At 40.0% G+C, this 24,656-nt stretch overlaps 1 protein-coding gene across 9 annotated transcripts in view; it reads right to left on the reverse strand.

Moving 5' to 3' along the window:
• Positions 1-24,656, reverse strand: part of szt2 (SZT2 subunit of KICSTOR complex) — a 122,390-nt gene that overhangs the window by 8,820 nt on the left and 88,914 nt on the right. For 4 of the 9 annotated variants that reach the window (XM_053635903.1, XM_053635904.1, XM_053635898.1 and 1 more), the window contains 10 exons: positions 17,957-18,221; positions 16,555-16,634; positions 12,156-12,281; positions 11,452-11,645; positions 9,921-10,026; positions 9,421-9,504; positions 9,219-9,293; positions 6,685-6,735; positions 1,185-1,398; positions 585-768 (listed from right to left, as the gene is read on the reverse strand). In XM_053635903.1, coding sequence (XP_053491878.1) covers positions 585-768; positions 1,185-1,398; positions 6,685-6,735; positions 9,219-9,293; positions 9,421-9,504; positions 9,921-10,026; positions 11,452-11,645; positions 12,156-12,281; positions 16,555-16,634; positions 17,957-18,221 — 1,379 coding nt within the window. The remainder of the gene's footprint in view (positions 1-584; positions 769-1,184; positions 1,399-6,684; positions 6,736-9,218; positions 9,294-9,420; positions 9,505-9,920; positions 10,027-11,451; positions 11,646-12,155; positions 12,282-16,554; positions 16,635-17,956; positions 18,222-24,656) is intronic. The other 5 variants (XM_053635901.1, XM_053635900.1, XM_053635902.1 and 2 more) reach the window with 5 other exon arrangements.

Here is a 24,656-nt window from a genome sequence, read left to right on the forward strand (position 1 = left end):
TAAAAGCCTAAACTAACTCAAGCTAGTCAAATCAGCAGCAACACTTTTTTTTTTTTTTTTTTTTTTTTTAAACGTTCTCATAAAACCGACTTTGTTTTCATATGATTCAACACTCGGCAGTTAAAGAGATAAAATACACCGGCATCTGTATAAGTAGCCAATCAGCTCTGAGCCAAGCAGCTTTATCAGACACTCACAGCTGTCTCTGGACCAGTTTAAACTGTCTGTCAGTCATTGCCACATTCCAGGCTGAATTTTAGTCCACTTTGGCCTGATTCTGACCGTAAAAGCAGACACCAGACTGAAGGCAAAAATGTTTTAATAGCTATTTTAACTAATCTTACGAAATGTGCAGCAGCTCATTTCACTGCCCAGGGCATAAAATATAAATGAAAGATTATTATGTAAGAACAGGAAAGATGAGAATATATATGGACACTCAGTATAAGCTCTTGTTAGATGTGCTGTTTTTTTTTTTTTCACTTCGGCATTTAATAATACTGTTATTTTTATTAATTCTTCTCACACCCTGTCTTCATTTAATGATTTCCACAAAGCTTTCACGAGAAACGGATGAGTCGTACCTGTTCCACAGAGCCACTAGCGCATACTCATGCAATTCCGCACTTGGCCCACCCTTCTTGTTCTCAATGTTCACTGCAGCCTTGGACATGCGGAGGGGCTTCATGCCGTAAGTCCCAGCGTGATCGGTGATGTAATTGTACAGCTGGTGAGCCGTTATCATTCCCGTGGACATGGAGAAATTCCCTGCGCACACAAGTAACAAACCAAGCTGAAAATCACATCCCAGTATGCTAGCAAAATGAATGATTTGGCAAAAAAAAAAAAAAAAAAAAAAAAAAAAAAAAGTACAGTTCCCCTGTAACACAGTTGATCAACCAAGCCGTGTTCGGTTAATAACGTTTGATGGAGCTTTTGTGATATTACAAGGATCTGTCTCAGGAAGCGCAAATACAAAAGCACTAGAACGGTCACTAAAACGACCTTTTTTTTTTTTTCAATGAAAATTTACAAACAACAGACATTCACCTTTCTACTCACAAATATCCTGAACATACCTTAGTGTTAATGGGGTTTTTAAATATGACTTTTCATGTTCATTAGGCAAATACACACGATCTATTTCAAGCATCATGCACAGAACAGGAGATTTATGCGCTCACCCTGGAAGACGTGGTTGCGGCCAAACTTGGGGATGTCGGGATGATGGGAAATGAAATCCTCCAGGAAACTGGTCAGCTGATAGCCTTGCCTCAGGGTCATGTGACAGCCTAGCAGGTACTGATGCACCACACGCAGGTGGAAATCGTAGCTGAACGAGTGCACATGCATCAGGTCTCGCACTTTATCACACTCCTCGGTGAACAGCATTGACAGCTATTGGGAATACACACACACACACACACACAAAACACATTCCAGCCAAGGCTATATATATATATATACACATATACAACCCCAATTCGAAAAAGTTGGGACAGTATGGAAAATGCTAATGAAAACAAAGAGGAGTGATTTGTAAATGTACTTTGACTTGTATTTAAACAAAAAACATATAAAAACAAGGTATTTAATGTTTTACCTAATCAACTGCATAGTTTTTTTTTTTGAAGATAAACGTTTATTTTGAAATCGATGCATGTAACACTTTCCAAAAAAAGTTGGGACTGGGGCAATTTAGGACCGATAGCGATGTGACAAGTTGAAATAAGAAGGCGATGTGAAACAGTTAAGGCAATCTTCTAATCATAGTATATAAGGAGCCTCCAAAAAAGGGATGGGTCTCCTTCGAGAGCAAGGATGGGCCGAGGCTCGCCAAACTGCCAACTGATGTGTCAGCGAATAATCCAACACTTTGAGAACAACATTTCCCAAAGACAAATCGGTAAGATTCAAAGATTAAAAGATTCAAGGAATCCGGTCAAATCTCGGTGCGTAAAGGGCGAGGCTGAAAACCACTTCTGAATGCGCGTGATCTCCGATCCCTCAGACGTCACTGTCTTAAAAACCGTCATGAGTCTGTAATGGATATCCTGACGTGGACTTGAGAATATTTTGGTAAATCTCTGTCAGTCCACACCATTCGCCGCTGCATCCACAGATGCAAGTCAGGGCTTTACTATACAGAGCAAAAGCCGTACATCAACACTGTCCAGAAGCGCTGCCAACTTCTCTGGGCTCGGTCCCATCTGAGATGGACAGTAGCACACAGTGGAATCGTGTTTTGTGCCAAAGAGGAAAAGGACCATCCAAGCTGTTATCAACATCAGGTGCAAAAGCCAGCGTCTGTCATGTTATGGCGGTGTGTCGGTGCACATGGCATGGGTAACTTGCACATCTGTGAGGGCTCCATTAATGCAGAAAGATATGTACACCTTTTGGAGCAACATGTGCTGCCATCCAGAGCAGAACAACGCCAAACCACATTCTGCCCGGATTACAAGCGCATGGTTGCGTAAGCAGAGTGCGGGTGCTAGCATGGCCTGCCTGCAGTCCTGACTTGTCTCAGATTGAGAATGTGTGGCACATTATGAAGCGTGACATAAGGCACCGAAAGCCTCGTACAATTGCACAGCTGAAGAAATGCATAATGGATGAATGGGGGAAAATTCCGCTTGCTAAACTTAACCAACTGGTGTCTTCGGCGCCAAAACGCTTAAATGTTATTAAAAGAAAAGGTGAAAGGTGATGTTACACAGTGGGAAACAATCGACTGTCCCAACTTTTTTGGAGTGTGTTGCAGTCATCAGGTTTGTGATGAGTGTATATTTTCAAAAATGAATTAAATTCACAAAGTAAGACATCAAATATGTTAATAATGTGTTTAAAATATAGTACAGGGTGAATTGAATGACCTTTTTTTTTTTTTTTTTTGCATTTACCATACTGTCCCAACTTTTTCGGAATTGGGGTTGTATGTTTATAATCAATTACTCTGCTGATTGGTGCTCTGATTTTTCAAATAACCAGATTTCTTTAAAAAAATAAAAATAAAATAAATAAATAAAGAAGGGCAGAATCTCTTCAGCACTGGCACCAACTTTTAAGGACAACATATTTATATATGAAAGCCTTGTTTAGCTTTCCAGCAGTTTCATCATGGCAAAGGGGATTATTTCCAAAGTTGTACCTCTTGTTCTGCCAGCTCTAGACTGCAAGGTTTTCTATCCCCCAGAGACCAAACAGCAGCAGAAGAAATTCTACTTTGGACACGCCACGGCCATTTTCACACATGCACATGCGTTATGATTGAGAAAGCTCATAACATGGACTTGAAAATAGACATTCATGGATAAACTGATCTAAAAGTTATCATCACCATAAAATGCCATGGTACAGTCATTGATTATTCAGGTTAGACTGGAGCTTTAAACAGCTTGATCATCATCCTGGGCTGTTTTTACAGCAATTTGGAAGGATGAGTTTGATGAGTGACTGAATGATCAAATGACTGAATAAGCAGATTATGTATCAGTGGTAAGATCAGACAGCTGCTGATATAGCGGTTACTTTAGGGTATTTTACTTCTCTCATCCAAACCACCCCATGCCCCCAAAAATAACATTTTTGTCCATATCACCATAATAGGTACCTTTACTCTGTAAATTAATAGCATTTCCATAGGTAGTGCATTATACATACTTGTTATTCACTAGTATGTTCGTCCTAGTTGCACTGTTTCTTGCAAAAAAAAAAAAAATCTTAAAAATAAAGTGTTAATTTTGTTAAACAAAATGTTTTGCAAGCAACCCAAATATTGTGGTACACATCTGGTATCAAGAAAATACCTTGGAGTAATCGTTACTGTTTTCCCTTATCGTCCATCTCTACCACCAGACCTTAACTTATAAGCCTATTGTTTATGCAGTGGTTCAGAAAGCCTTTTACTGCTCTGACTACAAACTCAACCACACAATTTTCCAACATCCAATATCCAGCACGGTACATTTTGCATGCTAACAGCCTGGCCATCGCTGCCAAACCAGCCTGTGTGAAACTCTTTTGTAAGCCTCTGTGATATCAGCTCAATAATCGTGCCTTATTTAATTAAATCCACCATCAAAGACTAGCTTACAAAGGCATTAATGGCAAATGCAAATGACTGCAGAGAGGCAACAACCGGGAGTAGTTAAAGCATGGTGGAAAGGTGCGGGGGGGAAGCTAAGCGCGGTTTCTGACTCCGCTTTCATCTTGACCGTTAGCCAGGGGAAAAAAATGCAAATAGGTCTTATCAAATCAAAAAACCAGAGAAACAGCTATTATGTTAACACAGCTGAACCTTTCAACTCTTGTTTGTGTGTGTGCGTGTGTGCGTGTGTGTGTGTGTGTGTGTGTGTGTGTGTGCGCATGCTTGAGAGCGATTTTCTGGTGGTCCACTTCTAACCCACTTCAAATTGAATACTAATGAAGGATAACGATGTTTCTCATCTGCCTGTAAGTAAGCATTTAAAGTTCATCATAAAGAATGCATGAATGGCCGAGACTGTCCAACATTCATTTACCTCTCTGACGCCGCCGAAACATTTGTAAGGCAGTGATCACCCAGACCCGTACTCCACGGGTGTCACATTCCTAGAAACAGCAGCGGCTTGAAGCATTTTTTTTTTTTGTATTTTCACTTCCTGAACCTGATTCTTCTGTGGCCAGATAGAAAAGTTCTTAACTGATCACGTCCTGCCATTAAGTGAAGAATAACAGATTGAGGACAGTGGTAGCACTTAAGGTCAGTGTATATCCTTCACCATCCACAGTAAGAAAAATGGAAAGAGAAACACGTTCTCCTGTACTCCTTCCATTATAGGACCGATTTTCATCTTTCTTGTAGTTATCCCAATCTGTAACATAAAGCTAACCCAATTAATAAGCTAGCAAAAATTAAATAAGCCACTACACTCAAAGTCTAGTCACTGCACTATACTGATACTTTATTTATGTACAACAGAGGTGCCTATAGATGCATACTGTGTTCAAACTGGCTACTATCAATTTAAGCTATCGAGTTTGTAGTATTTGTATCTGTAGTATTTGCCAAATCAATATAATTATATTATACACAATATAACTATATTAAAATTACAGACCCTAGCACTCCAGCTATGCTGATACCAATATTCACGAGGCTGCTGAGGTGCAAACATGTTATAGCCAGCTATAGAAAAAGTAACTGGCATTCATAGAACTGGACTGTAAGGCTCCCGAGTTGGGATCGTCCTAACGTCCAGTTCAAATCCTGACAATGTCACAGCCATCAATAGCCGGGAACCAAGACAGCAAAATTTCCCATGCTCTCTGGGTGGGTGTACTGACTCTCGCTCTCCTGTCAACCATAGCAAAACTAGTCAACGGTCTGTGAGCTCATGTATGCAGAAGAGGGCAGACAGCTCCTTCCTCAAAGTGTGCAAAAGTTATCTGCACATTGATTCACAGAATCTGACGCTGACAACACTGATGGTACACCAACAACAAAGGAAGCCACTTTCCTGTTTTAGCAAAAAATGTTATGGTCAGCTAAAAAACACAAACCTCATAAAAACAGTGACGAGATATATGCCAGAGCTTTCACTTTAAAAACCGAACTCAGAACTTATGGCATCACCTTTCTCCGCTCAAAAGAAAGGTGCACCTCCCGCTCCGCTTGAGAACAGGCGTATTTCATGCTGTGTGAGTTGCCAAACTGTAAAGGGTAAGTGATTTGCTAAGATCTGTAGATGCCCATAAAGGCCAGAAGGTAAGATGAAATGCAAGGTAAAACTAAAAGTGAGTAGCTTTAATCAAAACCATCATCATCATCATCATCATCGTATTTCCTTAACTATACTATACTGCCAAAAGTGTATGGACACCTGACCATCACAGGCATATGAGCCTTCCTTTGCTGTTATAATAACCTCCACACAGATGCTGGAGTTTGACTATGGGGATTTGTCCATTCAGCCACATGAACATTAGTGAGGTCAGGCACTGATGTTAGGTGAGGAAGCCTGGGGTGCAGTCAGTTCCAGTTCTTCCCAAAGGTGTTCAGTGGGGTTCAGGTCAGGTCTCTGTGCAGGCCACTTGAGTTCTTCCACTCCAGCCTTGGTAAAATATTTCTTTATGGATCTCGCTTTGGGACTCAGTTAGAGTAAAGGGAAATCTTAATGCTACAGCATACAAAGTCATCATATTGTGTGTTCCAAACTTCGTGTAACAGTTTAAGGAAAACGCACATATGGGTGTAACGGTCAGGTGATCACATACTTTTGGCCACGTAGCGCCAACTCAGACCCTCTCTCTTTTCATTCAAACAACAATAGCAACATCTGAGTCAGGACCGAAGCAGCATTTATATATGCAAGCTGTCATATATAATAATTTTAGCAGGAAACAGAAGTGTTGGTTAGGACGTTTAAATTTTTTGTCTGCAGAAAAAAGCCACACTGTGCCCTAGAAGAATCCCATCCCGTCTCCCAGATGACATCAGTGAGGAAAACATGAGCGGAGTGAAACCTGCAATGGCAGAATCGTGCAACAGACAGTCGCAGAAAACGAACAGAAGTCATCCCATTCTCTTTGAAAATCGCAAATAGGGGGAAAGGGGCGAGGCTGCAGGCGCAAGGAGAATGAGGGGGAAGAACTAAAGCCTGATTGATGTGAGGGCACAAGCCTGAGGATTCTGGGACATACCACAGAGTCTGAGGAGGCCTCGGGGAACGGCTTGCTACGAGGGGATGGCTCCTGATGGAGAGAGAGGATGAGATGGGACATACAAACATACACACACACACACACACACACACACACACACACACACACACACAGATACAGAGAAACACACAGTGTATAGAAACACTCTATAGAAATGTATACAAAGACCAACGAGAAGCAATGAAACACACGCAGAAGTTACATTTCACACTCACACATGCACACACACATGCATGCACACACACACACACACACACACACACACACACACACACACACACACACACACACACACACACACGGATGCTGTACAGTGTTTTCTGTACTACACTGAGGGTACAATAGCTCAGAACGTCTAATAGGAAGCATGTTGTGAAACTTCCAGTGAACTTCACTTATTTACTCACTATGTTAGCCAGAGCTTTGATTGCACACTGGTTTGATGGTTATATTTTACTATACCAGTAGAAATGACATCCACACGTTAAATGTGCTACAAGAAAAGCACTTTTTAAAGAAGAGTAAATCTATGAAAAGATATTTGTCTATTCAGGTCGATACTGAAGGCCAAGAGCGATTCTCTGAAAAGCTCTGCCATTAATGATATTCTAGCAGTTCCCTAACAGAATTAACATGCCGACCCTTTTATATTTTCATTCACAATTTTTTTTTAAATGTGAAATGTAAAATCTAGGTAATGAGTGAAACATTACTGAACAAAGCGGAAACATTCGAGGTTCTTATGATATTGCCTTCTCGTGACATTCTTCAAAAGTTAATTGTCTTGTGGTTTATGTGATATGACACCAAAGTCGCTTCTGTTCGCCATCTCTGGCGGTATGAATTAAAGTACAATTCAAATGCAATTTTAAAGAAATCCGAAATCTCTAGAATACAAATATCCTGTGCTAAAAAAACCCCCTGATATTAGCCTGAACCATAATCTTACTGTTCCACCCTTTGGGTTAGTTACACAGTACCTATACACAACTCAAACTACGAAGCTGAAACTCTGTCGTTTCTAATTCATGGATAATGGTCAAAGTTCTCATTTATTACGAGGAAGCCGATTTTCACCTGCTAATTAGTCTCAACAATTACCAACCTAGATGAGTGAAGACCACTTGTGAAGCCATGTCAAGTTCACTGTGCTAGGAGGAGAGCACTAACTGTCCTGCATGCTACACTATCAAAGAAGAAGAAGCGTACAAGCCTTTATTTATCACATATACATTACAACACAGTGAATGTCTTTCTCTTTTTTTTTTGCGTATCTCAGTTTGTTAGGAAGTCGGGGTCCGAGCGCAGCATCATCCGTGATATGGTTCCCCTGGAGCAGAGAGGGTTAATGGCCTTGCTCAATGGCCCAACAGTGACAGCTTGGCAGTGCTGGGTTTTGAAACCCCTACCTTCTGATCAGTAACCGAGAGCCTTAACCGTTGAGCCACGACTGTCCCATATAGCTCTATTCATTTTTTTGTTGCTGTTTACAAACATTATTATTATTATTATTATTATTAGTGAACAGTATGCATGAATCAGTTTTAATGTTCATGTTCATTCCGATTGCAACGTTAAACTAATGCAAAGGCTTCACTTTATGTCACAGTACATGCTAGAAGGCAAAATCATGTTATAGACCAGAAAATACAACATTATGTACTGAAACAGAAACTTAATTTCAGCATCAACACTGAAAAAACAAACAGAGATTGTTTACTGTGGTATAAAATAACTGGCATGTTCTGTTATTACTGCGGTCACTGATAACTAACGTGTTAGCGTGCATTACTTCAATGTCAGTAATTTGCCGAATTAGGTGTTTGTTTGTTTTTTAGTACATTGATATCAATTTCACAGAACTAACGGAGCAAATATTCTAAATGACAGAGGATCCTGGTAATTATTACTAATTCTGATAATTATTGCTCCATTAATTCCTTTCAGCATCTGGCTCATCGCTCCAATAACCCATTGTGGCCATTAAACAGGAATATGCTGACCTAAAACACACAGAGGCTTTTCGTTCAGTCACTCCAACTCTTAAGAAAAACAAAAAACAATCGCAAACTGTAACGACTTAATTGTTTGATCTGAGCAGCTGCAATTGTGTGGTACCTCCCACTGAGTGACATCTGGAGACGCTTGGTAAACATGGCAGCCATTTACAAACACTTACATTTAATTAGTCCTCATCTAGAGCTGAGCTGGACCCACTCCAAAGCTAAAAAGCTAACACACCGTAGAAGGACAAGAGAGAGAGGTAGAGACAGAATGAGAGAGAGCGAGCGAGCGAGCGAGCGAGAGAGAGAGAGAGAGAGAGAGAGATAGAGAGCCTGTGATGACTAGTGACCCTTGGCTAGCAGAGCTAGTAGAAACTCCTGATATTAATGGCCTGATCTGAGTGGAATCGAGTGAGTTAAAAAAAAAAAAGATAAAGGTGACAAGAATACAGACACACACAGATAAGACATACACACTCCCATTTCACTTCCACTACAATGCAGAATTACCTGGGAATTAACTGTCTGGCCCATGGGAATCCGTGAGCATTCCAACGCATACTGCTTCACACAGAAGTAAAATCCCTGGAAGAGAGAGAGAGAGAGATTTATCTCAGATGATGACAACACTGATCACCACAACTCCACAAAAAAATATCAATTACTAATCACCAAACATTATTTTGTGACTGCTAGTGTGTGAAGAACGTACTTGAAAGGCCAGTTCCATCAACATGATGCCACCAGGCAGTGCTCTCTGCAGGTGGTATGCCGTAGTGCCTGATCCACTGCTCTGCTGAAACACACGCAAAATATGTATATAAAATATATATATATGAAATCATCAAATTAAAAATGATCTTATTATTTCCTTAAAATGGTACATTTCCTCAGTTTAAACATTTGATATGTTTTCTGTGTTCTATTGTGAATAACATATCGGTTTATGTGCTTTGCAAATCACTGCATTCTGTTTTTTATTGACATTTTACACAGCGTCCCAACTTTTTTGGAATTGGGGTTGTAAAGTGACATAGTGGTATACCGATCTAGTGGGAACTGGCTAGCTGCTATTTAAAAACTGTTTATTTAGACTGGGTAATCCTTAGTGGACGCTCTACTAACATCTAGCACATGGCAGTGTGTTTGTAACGGTGATGAGACAGATGTGTATAATGCTAGGGGCCTGTGTGCTATTACAGGTGTGTGTACCTTTGGACTTTCTTCACTCTTCTGCTTGTTGTAGGAAAAAGAAGAAAAAGAGGATCTGCCCTCTGTGGAGAGAGAGCTCAGCAAGGCCGCCCGGGCACGAGCAATACTGCAAAGAGGGTGAGACAGAGAGAAAGACAAAGTGTGTGTGTGTGTGTGTGTGTGTGTGTGTGTGTGTGTGTGTAGCCTTTTGTTGACCCTGTGAGTAATAAAGCCTCATGCTGTTGGTCAGAGTAAATCACACACAGCCACAATCTGCAGTGTGACCACCTTCACTACACTTCAGAGATATACACACACACACACACACACACACACACACACACACACACAGTTATTATACTTCTTGGAAAAGTCACTGAGCTCAGAGGCAGAACACCATGCAGCCATGTTTTACACTGTGCTGAACTAGAGCTCCACTCTAACGAATGACTCAAATACATACACAGAAAGAGTCACCGCCTCTCTGCTGGGAGTCTTACGGAATGAGGCATAGCCTCAATCAGTCCCTGCATGATCATGCGATTTTGCGATCGCAGAAAATCACGCGAAATCAAGCAACCTCCAGAATAATCGAAGGAGCTTGCAATTTTTCAAAATTACCACCGGTTTTCGGCAGACCCGGGCCAGGACACTTCGCGTGACGTCATCACAACATGCACTCAAGCCAAAGCCCGCTTCGATTCACGTGCGTCGCACATGAGTACGGCTAAAAGGTCTCATTCACCAACGAACGTCACTGCAAAAGACCGCGCGTAACAATTTTGTACAATTGCGATTTCACCAAAAAGCACGAAAAACTCCGCAAGGTGCAAATTTTGAAAAAAAAAATGCAGCAAAATCAAGCATTTTTGGCCGCAACAATCACAAAAAAAACCCCCCAGGAAATCCTGTACGGGCTGCTCAATGTTATCAATTTCAGGAAAGGAGGCGTGGCCTCTGTGATATCAGTCTCATGGAAAGAGGCATTGTCTCTGTGATACCGGTCTCTAAATTCCATGAGGCTTAGGAACGAACTTAGAACTGGAGCCTATGATGATCTGCTGAAAATGGACAAAGCTCTTACTGAGCATTGCAGATTGACATTTTTAGCATATTAGCACCATATAGCACTTAATAAATAAAAATCAGCTTACTTGTGCTGTTATGGAAAAGTTTTATAAGATCATATCATTTGCATTGCCTGTACTGACATTTATGATATTCTGTCATATATTTTATAAAAACACTTCCCAAGTAACAGTTTTGGCATTTTATGCAATCTGCTCACTCAAATTCATTCCCCTTAAAATGCTTTATGCCTAGGAAAACATGTATAGTTTAGAAAGATTTTTAAAAATTCACTACAGGAATTAAGCAGATCACTTTCCACCACTAGAGTGAGTGAGGTGTGTGAGGTGGTGAACAGTGGAGTGTGTTTTGTACTGATCAGAACTGAAGTGGTGTTTGTAGTACTGAGTGGAACGTGTGTGAAATGGAGATCCGAAGGAGTGTGCGGTGTTTCGTCATGGGTTGCGTGTGTGTGTGTGTATACCTGCGTGCAGGTGATGGGGGTCGGACCTGCACTAGAATGAAGCCCAGGCTCTGCAGGTACTGCACATACTGCTGCATAAAAGCGCTGCAGATCTCCTGCTCCTCTTTACAGCGAACAGGAAGCAGCTCGGCCGAGTCTGTGCTGTGACTGCGGTCTCGACCTGAAGCTGCCGAGTCACTGGAGCGATGGCGCTTCTGAGAGACCGAACGAGACAGAATGAGGCAGACAGGGGGAGAGAGAGAGAGAGATGAGATTGAACAATAATTTTATTGTTACCAAAAAATTTTGCTAGTCATATGGATCACCACAATACTGGAGAAACACTCAAGCTAATAAAACAAACATTATGAGATGGACAAATGGAAGATAGCGTTGAAGAATAAGAAAATGAGCACGAGCTCAAAAAGGGAGAGAAATCAAATCTTGACAAAAGAGGAAAATAAGCAACAAGAAAAAAAAGATGGCATGATAGGATTAAAGCAAGAGGAGATAACGGAGAAGGAGAGAAAGATATGGAGAAAGATGAGGAGAGGTGGGAGAGAAAAGAAAAGAAAGGCGCGATACAGTTAGAAAAGCCAGAGCGGCCATGAGGTAAGACGTACAACATGATGACAGTCAGGAGAAATCAAAACTAATTATAAAGCCCTGCTGAACTACATGAAGGGAAAAAAAAAAGAAAGAGGGAGAAAATGACAGAGAGAGACCTTCATTTGGGGCTGTACTCTGAGCTCATCTTGAATCTGTTTCCTGAAGAGTGGGTCAAAGAGCAGAGGAGTAGCGCAGTAATGAACCAACCGAGACGACTGCTTCAGAGTATCCAGATCTGTAGTCTACACACACACACACACACACACACACACACACACACACACACAAACAGTGCTGGGAAATGTATTGAGGAAAGAAAAATAAGGCAGTCTTAAATCACACATCATGCACTCTAGTCTTTGAGCATACTATGTAGATTAGTTAGCAGCACAATAAAATCCCAAATTTAAAATGAAAATTTTACACCAAATATACGTGAAAAATGGCAGTGTGGTGTGTAACATCCTTGTCTGGCAACACTGCAGCCTCCACAGGAACAAACACTGATTTTAAAAACAAAACTGTCCAACCTAAACTTTTTGCTGCTAATTCACTCTGTGTGTGTGTGTGTGTGTGTGTGTGTGTGTGTGCGCAAATGTGAAAAATTCAAACCACTCTACAATTTCATGATTCCCCCATGTTCACCCCCAGTATGAAAGTTAAGACATATCTATAAAAACATACAGTAACATGCACTGTAGCTAATTTACCCCACAAGACTTGTGATAATATATACAAAAATGTTAGTTCTCACGGCTAACGCTAGGCAGCTTATTAACAAAAGATAACTTGACAGAATTTCTAATAAGATTTTGAAGTCATATTTAAAAATGCTAATATTCTCCACTGCTAATGCCAGCCTGATGACTAGCAAAAACTAACCTGAGAGCATTTTTTTTAATAGGACTTCCTATTCTAAATTCACTGCTAATGATATTTACCTAGCTAATAAGAGTGAACCTGACAAAGTTCTGAGGAGATTTAAAATCACATTAAAAATGTTGATAATCTTTACTGCTAAAGCGAACGACCTGGCTAATAAGAGCTAACCGGCCAGACACTCTGTTGATGTTTTAATCAAATTTAAAAAAATGTTCATGTTTACTGATCATGCTATCCATCTGGATAACATAAGCTGACCTGATCGGATTTCTGAGGAGGTTTTAAATATTCAAAAATGATAATGGTCTCCGTTGCTAATGCTAGTCAAACAAAAAATAAACGGACCATTACCATTATTGGTCTTTAATGTTATCAACTAGACATAACATGCCACCATTAGTAGGCAACAAATTACCAATAAAGACCCAGAGGGACCATTACAGTTTCCATTAAACCAATACAATTCCCATTATAACCATTAAAACCATTCCAAATTCTATGAGGGTTTCTATTTTTGTTTCTCAGCAGGGCTGTTAAGGGGCAGGTGTCTAGTTTGTGTCTTTGTGCTTAGTGTGTCTGAAAGACATGTCCACCTATCCCACTGAAAGACGGACATCACTTGAAAATAGGGGAGAATCAGTAAAGAATAAAGGCAGAGAATTTATGGAAATTAACTGTAAATTGTATCTCTTCAATTCCAGTTCCTCTGCTAGTCATGTGGGTACTAGGTACATCACTAACACACCCAGCAGAAAGACTAACCTTTTCTTTGAGTGCAGGAGCTTCTGAGCGTCCCTCGATATTAAAGTTTTCGCTATATGTTAAAATTTGTTTATATTGCCTGGTTCTTCTTACTCATCACATCCTGAGATAAACCACTGTCTGGATTAGGTTATGCTTTTGCTGAAATATGGACAATTTTGAGTGAAACTAATGATCAAACCTGAGACTTGAGTGGTTTTCTCTCTATTAAAAGTCCCTCAGGGGTTTTGTACCTTCCTGTGGAGACAGTTTATCAATGTCTGGCTGCCAACTAAAGTGAACAGGCCCAGTGTTACTTAATTATACACTACAGGGAATGGAGTGAGTATGTTGAGCTCTGCCAATTGGCTAAGCGTAAATGTAAGCTTGTATGGACCAATTTGGGGCTGGGTTTAATTAATACATCAAGGTGTCAGTTTATTAAGAGTTGCTTGGGATTTGCTGATGTATTATTTATTTTTTACATTAAGATTGTGATCGCCCAAGGTGACAGTGACTGATGGAGGCTGTAAATCTTTTAGGCTTTTTTTTTTGTTCTTGAACATCATTTTAAAAATAAATTAATATTTTCCAAGGAGTCTTTATAATCATCATAAACGTGCACAACTGTAAATTACTCTGAACATCTCTATATAATATGATTCCAGCTTTTTTTTCTTTTGCATTCTGAAATCATGAGGTGGAAGTATTCTGGTTAAAATAAACAAACAAATAAAAATAAAAACTCCAAGAACCTCACACAATGAACATGCCGTAGAGCTTTTGAACCATTCCACCACTAAAGAGTCAGTTTGCAGCCAGAAAACTTGGTTTTGTGCCACTCGTTATGGAACTCCCATATCTGATTGCATAATGGGTCAGCTCTTAAGGACAGAAAATTAACAACACCCTTAACCCTCAACTGCTCAGTTGTATAAATGAGATATATTTAAGTCTCTCTGGATAAGGGCGTCTGCCAAATGCCATAAATGTAAATGTAAATGTTAGAAGGCTTACTGGTTCACTAAAGCCACACCAGCTCCTGCACTTTATGTTAGTATTACTAACGCAATACATCATGGCAAACAGAAACAGAAAGATCTGGAAAAACAGCTATGACTTGCTACAGTTGGAGGAATAACCCTTCTACACCACCTTTATCAATCTAAAGAGGCTCTGCCAGCGCCGTCACATCTAAATACAATGAGCTCTGAAAGAAATCAAAGTAAATCCTCTTATCATTTCCCAGAGCTGTAAGATGAGTTGTAAGCAGTGGTTCTCAGTCACAGTCTAGGAGACCCCAGACACATTTTTGTATTTTATCTGCTTGAACACCCACGATTTGACTCACAAATTGAAAGCTGATATGCTGACTCGGGTCAAAAATAGAAAGTGGAGAGTGTGTCCGGGTCGGATGGAACATCATCTTCCTGTGTCGATTAGATTTAGTAAAAATCTGCTATCCTTAGAGATCGTGGACATTTTTAGTCCACCACTGGCATTGTTCCAGCCTCCAGCTGAAATGCTAACGTTGGGAGAAATGTCACTGTTTAGTGGCCATCTACTGCCTAACCAAAAAAAACCCTAGACATGTTATATAAACAGTAAAGACTGAGTAGGGTGAAAGGCAGTAGCTTAGTCAGTTCTGCTCAAACTTTCTACAGCCCGGCAATATGTGGTGTGCATGTTAATGACTTCAATTACAGCTCAGAATTCTGATTTGATAGAAGAAAAAAGATCAGGCGGTACGTCAAACACAATTCCCATTTCCAAATGGACAAGCTGAATCCATTTCTGTTGTCTACGAAATGTTCAGTGACATCAATGAGCTTTCATCTATTGCACTACGGTCTGAGAGACATAGACAGGTGCAAACAGTATCATGCATTTTTTAAGGTTCATTCCTACATACTCTGTTTTTTTTTTTTTTCCCCTCTTAATGCAAATCCTATACTTTCACAAAAGCAAGTTTGGGCTTCGGTCTGATGCACAATCCCAGCATCAACCCTGGATCAAGGCGCAGCCTTGTCAGCCGTGTTAATGAGATGTGGCAGAAGTGTGTGTAAGAGTCAGATGGTGATGGAAAAGTTCCAGAGCCTGATTCCGTATGTCAGTCTCAGAGCTCTAACGGAGGCATGTAATAACGCAATATCCGTCTCGGTAATGCCAACGCTCATGATCCACGGGCATGGGAAACGGGGACGGATAATGGCTGAATGACAGGAACCCTGGGGCCAACAAGCCTAGAGTGTAGCGCATTGAAGCCCAGCTGTCACCGCTGTACTGATCCTACAGAAAAGAACTGCACACACATACATGTATGAAAACTGTGAGAAACTAACTGTTTCCATAATGCTGTAGCACGCTCTGACAGACTGCTGCCACTGCTGTCCCATTAAACTGTCACCTAGATGACTGTGCATGTATGGCTGTTTATGTGCGACACAAGGAGAGACATGGCTGTGTGTGTTTCGGAGAGCAGAGGCAAGTGTTTGTGTATGAGCGCAATGAAAAACTGCACAAGGACCAAAGAAAATCGCATATGCTGAAGGTGTGATGGAGAAATAGTTTCACACACACACACACACACACACACACACACACACACACACACACACACACACACACACACACACACACACACACACACACACACACACACACACACACACACACACACACACACACACACACACACACACACACACACACACACACACACACACACAGCTCTTCCATCCTCTAGTAGCAGGCTGTTTCTCTTGACAACATGAAGTGTCTAAAGTGCATTTTGCTACATGAGGGATTGACAGGTGAGGGTTTGGAGAGTTGAAGCCCACAGGAGGCCATCGACCAAAAAGAAAGAGAGAGCGATCCCAGAAGTGCACTTACAGAAATTGGCATGTTGGACTGAGCCGATCTCTGCTGCCATGTTACAAACAGGTTCTCAACCTTCATCTGCTTTTCCAGCTCTGAAAATAATAACAATAATAATAAAGGAGGAGAAGAAGAAGAAAAATTAGGAAGATGGGGATCATTTTATATTTTATTCCCTAGTGTTTTTTCAAAAAAATTTTGAAACATATTCGTTCACGATTCTTTAAGTAAGTGCTGTTTAACTCCTGGCTGATTTATGATTTATCTGTGCTGAAAACAGTTGTCATAACCTTCTCATATACACTGATCAGTCATAACATTAAAACCACCTGCCTAATATTGTGTAGGCCCCCCATGTGCCACAACACCTTGAACTCTTTGTCATGTCCCGCAAACCATTCCTGAATAAATTCTTGCAGTATGACAGGGCACATTATTCTGCTGAAAGAGGACACTGCACACACACAACACAACAATATTTAGGAAGGTGGTACGTGTCAAAGTAACATCCACATGAATGTCAGGACCCAAGGTTTCCCAGCAGAACATTGCCCAGAGCATCACACTGCCTCAGACAGCTTGCCTTCTTCCCTTAGTGGATCCTGGTGCCATCTCTTCCCCAGGTAAGCAACACACACACACACACACACACACACACACACACACACACACACACACACACACACGGCCCTCCACATGTTGAAAGAAAATGTGATTCATCAGACCAAGCCACTATCTTCCTTTGCTCCATGGTCCAGTTCTGATGCTCACATGCCTATTGTAGGCGCTTTCAGCAGTGGACAGGGGTCAGCATGGGTACTCTAACTGATCTGATACACAGCTCTATTCACAGCAAGCTGTTTCCATCATAGCCAGCATTAACTTTCTCAGCAATTTGTAACTCTTCTCTGAGATCAGACCAGACGGGCTAGCCTTCGTTCCCCATGCGCATCAATGAGCCTTGGGTGCCCATGACCCTCTCATGGGATCACCGGTTGTCCTTCCTTGGACCACTTTTGGTACGCTCGCCCATTTGTCCTGCTTCCAACACATCAACTTCGAGAACTAACTGTTCTGTTGCTGCCTAATATATCCCACCCCTTGACATGTGCCACTGTAATGAGATGTCAGTGTTATTCACTTCACCTGTCAGTGGATATAATGTTACGGCTGATCGATGTATATTTCATTAATCTGTTGAAAATGACTTGGATAGGAACCAAAAGAGGGCAGAAGAGCAGGGAACCTCAATATTGCATAAAATTAAAAAAATATATAAGCCCTTTTTTTACTCCTAAAGAAAATGTTTTTCTGTTTGCAAATGTGAACACATCCGAGGTCTGCATCAATGTGCATCATATGAGAGATTACAGCAGAGTATATTAGTTTGTGTGTGTGTCTCACATCACTGTCTCACCTCTGCGCTCTGCTGCTTTCACCTCGAGCAGCTGTGCCCCATGGCGAGCCACAATGTCGGCTCCCTCCTGATTCGGCAAGCGGCCGGCGCTCACGTCTCTAAGAGCTTCGTCAAAGGGCACGAGCTCAGCAGGAAAGGGCAGATGGGCCAGGCCACGTCCCGAATTACCCAAACGACCGGCATCCTTATTGGGCACTGGCGGTACAGGACTCCGTAGCAGAGCGTCTGCCTCCATCGTGGAGCTGAGGAACGGGTTAGGCTCCTGCTGAGAGTGAGGAAAGGAGAGAAATAGCCAGGTTTGATGTGTGAAAGCTCACCTTTGACTGTTGTCCGTACAAATACAATGGCAGCACTCTCACTAAGAAGAGGGTGTTGCCTCTTTGGCCTGACCCGAAGAAAAGACTGTACAGAATCGATTATACTGCACATTAACAAACCATAAACGTCATTAATACAACATAAACGTTAACAAAAGTAATAAAGCAATAACTCCTGTAATAATTGATGTTTGTTTCTATTATAAATGAATGCACTTGCACTAACTCGTTTATTCAAAGCATCACTAAAAATAACTAATTAGCATAAATTAAACTGCAATGTGTAATATTACTTTTTTACTTATGGAAGAAATATATATTGGTTAGAGCAGCTGTCCATTACTTGACTTACTTCAATATAAAATTATTTCAATGCTCATTATTTGTCGTTTTCAATAAACATTGATTATTACAAGCATTTATTTTCCCCATCACACTGCTTACGGTGTATTAATGCTGCTGTTCATGCTTTGTTAAGTAAGGAATAAAACATGACAGGGTGTGTGTGTGTGTTTATGTTTTTTGTTGCTAAATATCCATTTATTGATTTGTATAGTTTCAATCATGTGGAGCATCCACAATCCAACGCCATGCGAACGAGTTGTTACTGAAGAAATGTTAACATACAGGTATTTATATGAACCTGTAATTTAATAGAAAAATAACGAACACCTTCTCGGCAATCAGATTTGAGAATTTGAACAGTACTGTAATTTTATACTACAGATTTCTTTTGTTTTGTCATAGCAAATTGTTTCAGAAAATAAAACAAAATCTAAGATAAAACAAAGGCAACCCGAATAAACACAAATTGCTGTTAAAATACTTTTTTTTAAAAAAAAAATATATATAAAATATGTTATTTATTGAAGTAAAAAAGTTGTCCAATACGAACTGGGCCTGTGTGAAAATGTATTTGCCCCCATAGTTACTAATTCCCCAAATCTATGAAACTGCATTCATAATGGGGTTCAGCTGGACCGGACACAACCGGGCCTGATTACTGCAAACCCTGTTCAATCACATCAACACTTAAATAGAACTTTTTCAACAGCATGAAGTTGGTTAAAATGTTTTACCCAGTAACACACTATGCTAAAATCAGCACGGTAGCGAACCTTGCCAGAAATGGCCGACCTTCCAAAATTCCTCCAACAGCAACATCTACTACTCATCCAGGAAGTCACAAAAGAGCCAAGGACAATGTCAAAGGAATTACAGACCTCTCTTGCATCAATAAAGTCACTGTTCATGACTCCACTATCAGAAAGACACTGGGCAAAAATGGCATCCACGGAAGAGTGGCGAGGTGAAGACCACTGCTACCCCAGAAGAACATTAAGGCTCGTCTGAATTTGCTAAAACACAACTTGATGATCCTCAAACCTTTTGGGAGAATGTTCTGTGGCTTGATGAGTCGAGAATGGAACTGTTTGGAAGACAAGGGTCCCGTTACATCTGGCATAAACCAAACACCGAATTCCCCAAAAAGAACACCGCAAGTTGAAACTCAAGCGCAACTGGAGTCTTATGCAGCAAGACAATGATCCAAAGCCTCTGAGTAAATCGTAGTCCTAGAAGTAAGTGAAAGACTGATCTCCAGTTATCGGAAGTGTCTGGTTGCAGTTATCGCTGCTAAAGGCGGCACAACCAGATTTTACGTTTAAGGTGGCAATTAGTTTTACACATTGGTGATAGGTGTTGGATAACTTTTTTTTGCTTCAATAAGAAAGGATAAATAAATAAAAACTGTATTGCATGTTTACTCAGGTTGCCTTTGTTTTATATTGTATTTCGTTTGAAGATCTAGAAATATATTTAATATAAGATACACACAAAAACAGAAGAAATCAGGAAATGCATTTTCACAGCACTGTAAATAATGCAGTAAATAATGGTAGTTTATGGTAACTTAGTAAGTTTTAGGCAAGTGTTAAGTATGTTAGGTACTGTATGTGTTACTGACACCTTTAGACTTTTTTTTTTTTAGAAATTTCCCTTGTTTTTCCAATTTATTTCCGTTATGATAATGCTAATTTCTGCTATTACCTCTATTTAAGTTTCAATGTTAGATATATTATCATCAAGTAAGCATCAAGTATTTTTAACTACTGGTCCAGTACTTCAGCAAAGACCTTTTTATTCCTGAAAGTAGCCAGCCTACTATAATGAGGGAAGAGGAAGTACATTTAAATAAAGAAATCTGATCACACGAGTCGCCTAATACAAAGAATTATATAAGAAATGCAAATAAAGCCAGGTCTTTTAAAAGTGCCGCTGTCCTCTTACTGGAGAGCCTGGAGAAACCCTAAGGGATATTTGCTGCAGTCTTCATATACTGCTTCTCCCTTTCATGTCCATGATTGAAGTCTCTCTCAAAGAGCATCAGTGAAACCCATGGCTTTTCACCGTTAACCCTTCAGCAGCCCAAGACTGGGGAAGTTTTTGATCTCGTTTGAACGTAATGCATTTTGAAAGTTAGACACAGAGAGAGAGATTTTGATTGTTGTACATATATCTACAACTACTGCCATCTATCAACAAACAGGTTTCAAATGTAATTATTATGAGATTATTTAATAAATCAGGAATAGACTGCAAAACATTCATTCACTTATATACTGTAACAATAGGCAGGAGGCCGGAACACACCCTGGACAGGTCACCAGTATGTCGCAGGGTTCAACTAACATTTGTAACACGCACACTTGGGTCTGGATAAGCAACTAGCCTGATTTGTCTAATAAGCTGTGATTAGTTCATAGCTATAAATAAGACAATTCAAAGTTAAGTTTTGTTTCAGATTGGCGATTTACGTCACCACTTTTGACTAGCACCAGCCACTCCTATCAGATGAGACATCTGTTTTACATCCGATGCAGGAAGAATAAACACATACAGTGCCCTCCATTAATATTGTCACCCTTGGTAAATATGAGCAAAGAAGGCTGTGAATTTAAAAAAAAAAAAAAAAAAAAAAAATACTTTGGTCTCATGGATATCAAACAATTGCAAACAAAACGCAGGTCTGTCCCAAAAAATAAATAAATCAATCAATCAATCTATATCTCTGTTAAATATAGGTGTGCAATAATTACTGGCAAAAAATATATTTGAAGTATATTCCCATCGGTATTTTACATTTTTTAGTACACTTGGATAACTAGGAACAGGAAATTGTTCAACCATGACTTCCTGTTTCACAGGGGTATAAATATGAGCTAACGCACATGCAAAATTCCCTTAGTCATTCATAACAATGGGTAAGACCAAGGAATATAGCTGTGATGTGCAGCAAAAGGTTGTTGAGCTTCACACAATGGGGCGTGGCTATAAGAAAATAGCACATGCATTGAAATTGTCCATTTCCATCATTAGGGCAATAATTAAGAAGTTCCAGTCAACTGGAAATGTTATGAATCAACCTGGAATTGCACGTGTATATTGTCTTAACATACTGTGAAGAAGATGGTTGAGTCACCTTAAAATCTCCAAGGATCACAGCTGTGTCTTGGGGTCAGAAAGTCTCAAAAACTATAATCTGAAGTGACCTACATCACCACAAGCTGTTTGGAAGGGTTTCAAAAAAAAAGCCTCTACTCTCATCCAAAAACAAACTCAGGGGACTTCAGTTTTCCAGACACTACTGGAACTTCAAATGGGATCGGGTTCTATGGTCAGATGAAACCAAAATATAGCTTTTTGGAAATAAACACCAGAGGTGGTTTTGGTGCACACAGAGAGGTAGCCATATGGAAAAGTACCTCATGCCCACGGTTAAATATGGCGGTGGCTCTTTAATGTTTTGGGGCTGTTTTTCTGACAGAGGACCTGGACATTTTGTTAGAATACATGGCATAATGGACTATCAAATATCAACAGGTATTAAATGAAAACCTTACTGCCTCTGCCAGAAAGCTTCAAATGGGCTGTTGTTGGATTTTCCCGAAGGACAATGATCCAAAACATACATCAAAATCAACAGAAAATGATTTACTGACCACAAAATCAACGTCCTGCCATGGACATCCCAGTCCCCTGACTTAAAACCAACAGAAAGCCTGTGGGGTGAACTGAAGAGGAGAGTCCACCAGCGTGAACCTGGAGAGATTCTGTATGGAGGAACGGTCTCAGATCCCTTGCCATGTATTCTCCAACCTCATCAGGCATTATAGGAGAAGACTCAGAGCTGTTATCTTGGCAAAGGAAGGTAGCACAAAGTATTGACTAAAAGGGTGCCAATAATTGTTGCACACCTATATTTAACAAATATATATATATATATATATATATATATATATATATATATATATATATATATATATATATATATATATATTTTTTTTTTTTTGATAAACCTGTTGTGTTTGCAATTGTTTGATATTCATGACAGTAGAGTATTTTTGTGATTTTTTTTTAACGAAAGATCAAAAGGTTATACTATAAAGACAAATTTTCACAGCCACCTTTGCTCATATTTACCAAGGGTGCCAATATTAGTGAAGGACACTACGGTCAACTTTTCTTTAAACAAACAATTCCATCAGTTCACCAATCAGACCAGAGAGGGTAACTATGAGCAGCGTTCACATAAATAATTTACATAAACACTTGTGATTGGTTAAGCTGCTCAAGAGGATCTGCTAATTGTTCATGTTTAAAAAACTTCTACAGTATTTTTTGCAGTACTCCACTGAAGTACTTTGCTGGTTTATATAGTCAAAAATAACAATTTGCTGAAGTCCACTGAAATACTTTGCTGGTTCAAGTTGATGAACCCTGTAATAAATGTTTATGCTGGCACTGTGTTGATACTGTATGCTGATATCGGTCATGTAGTCATCAGCCAATGAAAACTGTGCATACTGGTTGTTGAATGCCACACTGCGAACTAAAGTCCAGTGTTGGATAAGATGCAAACTAAGTGAAGAATTCACTATTTGGTAATTGAATTATTGAAGTCATTGAGAGAAACCACATCAGTGGTGTCATATCGGTGGATAGCTTGAGCGAACATGGCCAAATTAAGACACAGAAGCGACAGAAAGGAGACTATACACTTCAGGCTGAAATGAAGCATGAACACAGAGAGCTCTAGGCTCTTATTGCTAATGGGATTGCCACTTTTTCTGGAAACTTTTGGGCAATTTAGTGTTCGGGACAGTTGCTAAAGAACTGCAGGGTGGCTAAAAGGCTTTTGAGGGGGTCGGTTTGGAGGAGAGTCAGATGAGGGCACCATAGATGCCCCAGAGTGCCCATGTGTCGATGTAATGGGCTAATTAGGGGCACTGGTGCCTAAAACCCCCCTCCTGGGAGTTTGACAGATGACTGGTGATGAGGGTAAATTTTCCGCAGCTCTGGCTCTGCCTTCTGTCGCCACTCGTTAGTGGAAGAATGATTAAACAAGTGGAACCACTAGCAAGGAAAAAAAAAAATCATCATAATTCAAAAAGTTCTGTACTTTTTCTACTCCGGTGGAAAGTCCAACATTCGCTCCGTTTCTCTTTTAGAGGCAGTTCACCAGAGCTGATTAAAGAAGGGTGACTCATAAAAAAAACAAACAAACAAAAAAACATGTTCGAAAACACGTTATTGCACATTCTGCCCAATGCTGTCCTTCAAGCATGGTGCAAATTGAAGGCTATGAAAAAGGCATTAAATGTATCTATGTGAGCTATACTATTTACTTTGCAAAGGATTTTTAAAAAAATATGAACAGTGTATTTTTTAAAAAAAAAAAAAAAAAAAAAAAAAAAAAAGGCCACAATCTTTAAAGCAGAAGTTAAATCACTACATTAAAAATGCTTTTTAAAAAAAAAAGCAAAGAAAAGAAAAAGAAATTCAAAAGCACAAACTAAGTGTTAACTGGTAAGAGGTTGAATGTTCTGCAGTAACACGTTACACATTCACTCATTCGAACATAGTAACGTTACTTTATTCTGTAAATGTATGACCCTTCTAACATTTATATACAAGTACATGTTCTAACCCCATTACAGTTACTGCTCTCATAAAAACACAATTACTTTAGTGTCTAAATATCGCTAAATATAGCATCAAACGACATATTGGATCAGAATGAATATTTTAGTCAGTTATTGCGCTTCCTTTCTATCGTGCGCCGTCTGACGCGTGGACTCGCGCTCAGTCAGTGAAGTTTAAAGGGGGCTCGCTCGCTCCAATACTGGTGTGGATTTCTAACATTTACAGATAAGGATATAAACGTAAAAACGTCATTCCTGCGCTGAAAAAAACACACGTCTAGAACAGTACACGCATCTGACGCAGCATCTGACATGACAAGCCACGTTAATACACTTACGAGTTTGTTTGAAGCGCTTAATATAAAACACTCATGTTTTGGACAACCTGGATCGTGCACT

This window comes from Ictalurus furcatus, chromosome 11, assembly GCF_023375685.1.
Source record: "Ictalurus furcatus strain D&B chromosome 11, Billie_1.0, whole genome shotgun sequence".
In the NCBI taxonomy this organism is placed as follows: Eukaryota; Metazoa; Chordata; class Actinopteri; order Siluriformes; family Ictaluridae; genus Ictalurus; species Ictalurus furcatus.